This window comes from Mesitornis unicolor, unplaced genomic scaffold, assembly GCF_000695765.1.
Source record: "Mesitornis unicolor isolate BGI_N332 unplaced genomic scaffold, ASM69576v1 scaffold38454, whole genome shotgun sequence".
Taxonomy (NCBI): Eukaryota; Metazoa; Chordata; class Aves; order Mesitornithiformes; family Mesitornithidae; genus Mesitornis; species Mesitornis unicolor.
The window spans coordinates 540-6,916 of NW_010181445.1; the positions used below are offsets into that span (position 1 = coordinate 540).

Genomic DNA, 6,377 nt, shown 5'->3' on the forward strand with positions numbered 1-6,377 from the left:
GGTAGATGTTAGAGAAGTAATCGATGACGGTTACGTGTTGGTGGTTTTTCTTCCCTAAGTGATCCGTATGGTGTGTCGGCTGTTCAGAATAGAGCGATGGTAAATGGTGCTGAGTTGCTGACTGTGAGTACCAGCTACAGCCTGTGCAGTTAAAATGCGGTTGTTGCATGTCTTAGTGTTTGGATGTTAGGCTGTTTCCGGGCGTTGTGCTTGTCAGGGCTTGAATGAGGTGGTGGTAGTGGTGTGCCTGCGGTTGGTTCGTCCAGGGCATAGATGCAGGTGGCTGTAAAAAATTACTTCTCCTCACAGGCAAGGTAGGTTGGGCCCCTGTACTGCTAATTTAAGGGCATTAAGGTGAATTTAAGGTCCAGTGTACTTCTAAGCCTGCATTTAATGCACGTTTGGAATGAAAGACTTTTAATTTTGTAAAATGAAACAAGGTAGGTTGTGCCTTAAACAGTGAAAAGATGCAAAAAGTAATCTAAATGTAGATTTCTTAAAATTCAGTCACTGATATATGGCTGCAGCAGATTTGTGATATTTTTATTTCTCTTCTGAATGTAAATTGTAGCTGTGTGGGTTAGAGAGGAAATGGAACTTAATATTGTGAGCAGTCATGGCTGTTTGTGTCCTGCAGCCATTTGTTCTGGTCTGCAAGCCTTATTTACTGCTAGTCTATATGATACAAAGTGCCAGATTTATACATTCTTCAGGATGGCCTGTGGCTTATAGCCGACATCTGTAAGATGTAACACGCAGTAGGAGAAGGGGCTGACTTGTTTTGAAAATATTTGAAATAGTATTTGTTGCAAGATTAGTAGACCTTGAGCAAAGGTCTCTCACATCCTGATAACAAAGGGGACATTTTTCCAGGAAATATGATGAATATGTCTTAGTTCTATATAAACTATGTATTTGATTGTACGGGATGCATGCTAGGCAGATATACTCCCTTGTGCATCTGGCATCGTAAGTAGAGAATGCCTGCTTTCTTAAACTCCAAAATGAGTCGTTTCCATAAGCCATAATTTTTGGTATCATATATACATCTGCTGTGTTTTCAGATTTTTCAATTTGCTGTTGCATACCTTTGTCTTCCCATGCTTTTTACAAGCCTTCCTGAATCTCTGCAGTAATCTGTACTCTGAAACATGAAACTGTTACCCAGACCATAAGAGGTTATCTAAGGACATTAGATGAGCTCTGCTATAGTGCCTTCAGATGCTAAAGTGTGTGTAACTACATTTGAAGTATTAATGGGATGATGGGTTTGTGAAATTGTAAAAGGTACAGTAAAATTACAAAGAGATCTACAGGGCTAGTAAATGACTTAACAAGTAGGTGAAATAAGACTACTACATAGGAAGGACAGGTTCCTCTGCTGCGTGTTACAGTCCCTTTTTTATAGACTTGAGCAGCTGAAGGGGTGGATTGGGCTGTCTTGCAGATTCAACTGAAAATTAACACTGTCTGTGGGCTAGTCCCCATGTGGATTGGTAACCAGGTGGATAGATGGTTAGAGTGTGGGGGCTTTAGTTATGTAGCTAGTGAAAGAACAGAGAAGGTAGCATCGCTTCTGATGGCAACACTGCCTTAAATTAGTTTTGAAAGGTTGTAAACCACAGTGAAGTGGATATTTGTGTATGACTTGAAACTGCAGTACCCTTAAAATTATAAGAAGCTGCTGACTACGTGTAGGTGTGCTTATACAAGGGAAAACTTAGGCCTAGTAGGGAGAGGATTAAAACATTTGGAACCCAGATCTACAAGTTTCTGACTAGGTGAGGCAGCTCTGAAGTTAGCCTTGCTTTGAGCAGGAGTTGGGTTCAAAAGAGCTGTAAAAATCCCTTCTGACCTAAATGATATAAATACTTTGAGATAAGGGGCTGCATCTTAACTGTTACTCTGAAGGTTAATACATTTGCTTGTGGTTCATAGGAAAATCTATGTTGAAGTTTGCTGGAGTGGTGGAAGGCTTGTTACTTGATTAACAGAATTTTCTTTAATTTCTTGAATTCTCATCGATTTTTAGGGCAAACAAACATGACTGATACAGATGAATCCCAGGCTTCTGTCTCCGATTACCCTGAAGCCCAAGAGCTAATACGGCACAAAGAACCACGTAAGGCACGTGCATGTGGAACAAATACACGAATGGAGGGTTCACATTCAAGGCAAAAGAATGCTGCTTCTGAGGAGTCTTCAGATGAGCTCGATACTGTACATAAATCATCAGCTGCTTCAGCTGAGGTTTTGCTGGACAGCAGTGATTCAGAAATGTGAGTCTATTTCTAGTTTAGAACTTTTCATGTGAAGAGCCTGTGTCATACATTGTACAAGTATACATTCTTTTGAAAGTAATTATTATTTTTCTCTTCTTCAGTGATCTCTCTGCTGCTAGTGGCAGTGAGTACCATCCAGAGTGCTCCATTGCACCTGCAAAGCAAAAAGGGCGATCTCGGTCTTCACGGCAACAAGCTGAACTTGTTGCAGGAGTGCCTGAGAATGAAAGCTCCTCAGATTCTTCTCTGTCCCCTCAAAGTCCGAAATCATCGGAAACTTCCGAGAAGCAGAAGTCAAAACTCAATTTGAAAGCCATTTTTGCCTACCACTTCAGGGGAAAGAAGTTTAAGGCTGCTGCACATCGAAAGTACAGGGTTGGCTCAGGGACGAAGAAGAAAAGGAAGTATGAGAGCACACAGATGCCTAGGGGGAGGCCACCCCTGACAGCCTCACCTCAAGAGCAAAAGAGAAGGCTTCTAGACAGAGGTCTTCGATTCCCTTTTTTTGAAAAACATTATGGAAAGAAAGATATTCCCTTAAAGATGGTTCTTGGCTATGAGGTGAGTGTTTTGTGGGAAAAATATGTTATTTTTCTATTGAGTCTAAAAATAGTGAATTTAAATTGGCTTCTGCCTGATGTGCTACAATAAAACAATGAAATGGTTTTTACTTCTGTTAAACAGGACATTTGATGCTGTCTGATTAACACCTTTAAAACAAACACAGCTAAAATATGGTTGTCAATGTAATACTACAGTTCATAATATAAATGCTTTATATTGGTACTGTTAAGATCTCACTTGATGCATGTGTTTCTTTAGCAAGCAGCTGCAAAGGGATATTTCCGGTACATTGAAGTGCTTAAATATGAAGAACATCTTAAAAAAGCTTTGAAAGCCCTTCGGGCTAGTGAAGACTTGGAAAGAGAATGTCTGGCAGTACGGAAACACAAATATTTAGATGATGAAGGCCCCATTTCCCCTATTCAGGAGATGAAGTAAGTTCATCTTTATATTTTTAGGTGGTATAATACTTGCTTTTTTTTGTTCTTAACTGAAATACAAATTTGTGTGTATACAGGTAGAGGTATGACACCCCACCCCCCATTAGCTCTTGGTCACCCCAGCGTGTTTGCGAGTGTGGGGAGAGCACCAACACTGCTTCAGTTGCAAATCCAAAACATACCCATGCTGGCTGCTGTGTAGAAAGTTAACTCCATCCCAGCCAGACCAGTACAACCTGCTGCTGTTACAGTTGAGGAATTAGGGAAGTAGTACAGTTGCTTGTAGTGGCATGTGATTTTTGTGGCAGAGTTGTAAGTATATCAAATTCAGTTCCTGTCCTGCCCTTTTAACCTGTGTCAGCACTGTGTAACCTAAATGTGAGTATCTTCTTGCAAAAACATTGGGAACAAAAAGCTCAGCCCCTTGTGATTCTGTGCTTGTAAATGCAACTTGGAACTTCTCATAAAATGAAATTTTTAATCTGAAGATTGTTTCAAGTGGTGATTTGTACTGTCTTACTAAAATGACATAGTAGAAATGTTTAAAAAAGGTATTTCCTGAAATTAGTTCCTCTATAGTTACCCAAATAAGGAAGTGGAGTTTTTTATGACAGAAACTAAATGATTTTTTAAAATTTCCTTCTTTAGTAAGCATTGAAGAATCATCTTAGGTCTTTCTTTATGGTCAGTTAACTTTCATTCAATAAAGGGATCAGTAAATCAGCAAGAATAGTTAATATTATAAATATACTTAGCACCTGAAAACTAGAAGCCTAGAAGACAGTGTAAAAGTGCAAAGCTGTCTTTCAGATACTGTTCACTTTAGTAATCACACTGCTAATTTCTGTGAGTTGAGGTATTAGGGTGAACCTGTAAAATAAGTAACAATAATTCATTTGTTCTCTTCCAAAAAAGCAGAAGGTAAAAAGTTTTGTAGAACAAAGGCAGGTCAGCTCATCCAGACACAATTCTTCATATGAAATGAACACTAGAAGACTTTCTAGGGAGTTTTATGAATTTAAAAGGAACATGTGGATGATAGTGGAACTGAATTTCATGCTTGCGTTTCATGGCAATGTGGAGACAATATTTCTCAGTTATAATATCAGGAAGAAAGCTTTGGACTCATGTTAGATGAGGTCTATCGTCTTTATTTTCTTGATTGTATTCTGCTTGTTTTCCAACTTGCTGACTTTCTAGCTTGTTTGCTGGTGTAATCTTAAATATCTCAATAGTGCAGTTGATGTCTGCTACTAAATCTTTGCTCTGCTGCTAAACACTGCTGCTATCCTGCCAGTGTTGCTAATTAAGATGGAATTGTGCTGTCAGAAACATCTGCAAGCAACCTTACGTAGAAGTAGTAGTATTTACACCTACAGTACCTGTAGTACTTCTGTACACACTAAAAGATAGCAGGGGTTGTGGTAGGAAAATTGTTTACAAGTTTCAGGCTACTGTAACAGTACAGAGCTTGATTTGAATTTTTATATTTCAGTGGTGATGATGACAGCTTGAATTCTGATGATCAAGAAAACTTTGATGCCAGAGTAGTGGTAAGTAAATATTCCTTAACTTCAGAAATTCTAACCTTCTTGCTTCTCTGAGGTTAAAGAATTAGTCGATAGTGTTTTGAGTGCTTAATTCTTGAGATTAGATGCAGAGTTAACTGTGTGATACCTGTGAATCCTGATCTGTAATGCAGAAGGAAGTTTAGTGAGTCCACACTCTTCTGAAATAATGCTGTAATATATAGGATCTCTGGAATTCTCTGAAGAGATCTTCAAGCTTGCGAAGTTACTACCAAAATATTTAAAAATATCTCAAAACTAGACTTGTGAATACTTCTGTCTTCCATTTTCTTAGGAGAACAGCTCTTTCATTATAAGCAGCAAAATTCCAAATAAGAAAAAATCAAAGCCAGAAACAAAATGTGCAAAATCAAGTGAAGTGATCGAAATAGAGGACGAAGAAGACTAAGCTGCTGAGAACTCTGGTAAACAGAAAACTAATTAATGAGGTGGCAGTGGACACTCTTCAGATACCTTTTTCATGACATTACATATTAGTCTGAAGTCACTGCTGAGCCATCAGCCAGCTAAGTCAGATTTGGTTTAAGGTGAGTATATTGGCCTTGTGTCCAAGAACCACTTATACTGTCTTTTTTGCTAAGCTTTTAAGTGTCTTCTGTGGTGTCCTGTATCAAATATATAATATCCTTGATTCAGTGACTGATAATCTTGTTGAAGTGCCAGCTCCTTTTAACCAATGTATCAGTTTTTGTAATAAAAATAGGAAAACAAGTTCTAAGTGTTGTAACAACAGCACTGTATTTATTTACATACATACACATGCTCAAGTTACAAAGGGCAATTTCAATGCCTTTCTTTCATAGCTGACTTTTTTGAGTGGTACTTGAGATACTTTTCTGTGTTTTAAGGAAACGCAGGTTATGCTTTGAAATACTTCAGGAACTAAGTAAGGGTTGAAGACAGTTGAAGCTTAATGCAAATCGAGTGGCAATGTAAAATAAAAATGCAGAAGTGGTTAGCTTAGACAAAAGTATATTGCAAAATATGGTTAATGCATTTTAATGATAAAATCAGTTTGTATGATTGAAGTTGTCTGTTCCACGTGGAATAATTTCAGAAAACAAATTGTCTGCTTCTGAGTCTAATACAGTATAGTTATTAGCTGTAAGTTACCTTAAAAATAACTGTAGCCACATAGTGAATCTTGGTTTAAAAGATTCTTTTTTACCCTCTTGCCCTCCTCTGTCCAAAATAGGTTCTGATGTGAACATGACAAAGCAGAAGATGAAAGCTCTTTGTAATGACAGTACTTAACGAGCATTGCCCCAGTTGCAAATACCTTTCTCAAGGTGTTTTAGACAGTTGGAAACATGCCTTGTGAATGTTCAGGAATTATCTGAATACAGCTAACTCCTAGATGACAAGGCTGTCTTAGTAGAAATAAAAAATTGTTGAAAAGGTTTGTGAATCAGCAAGATTTAAAAACCAAAGGGTGATCTGCATCACTCTAATACTCTTAAAAACCAAACTGCTGTCAGCAACAAACTCACAGCTGTTCAGCA

At 38.1% G+C, this 6,377-nt stretch overlaps 1 protein-coding gene across 1 annotated transcript; it reads left to right on the forward strand.

The window, feature by feature from the left end:
• The first annotated feature begins 2,043 nt into the window (after positions 1-2,043).
• Positions 2,044-5,263, forward strand: TAF1D (TATA box binding protein (TBP)-associated factor, RNA polymerase I, D, 41kDa). Its single transcript, XM_010183434.1, has 5 exons — positions 2,044-2,279; positions 2,384-2,843; positions 3,105-3,280; positions 4,782-4,839; positions 5,150-5,263. The coding sequence occupies exons 1-5, from the start codon at positions 2,044-2,046 to the stop codon at positions 5,261-5,263; spliced, it is 1,044 nt and encodes a 347-aa protein (XP_010181736.1).
• The last annotated feature ends 1,114 nt before the right edge of the window (positions 5,264-6,377 follow it).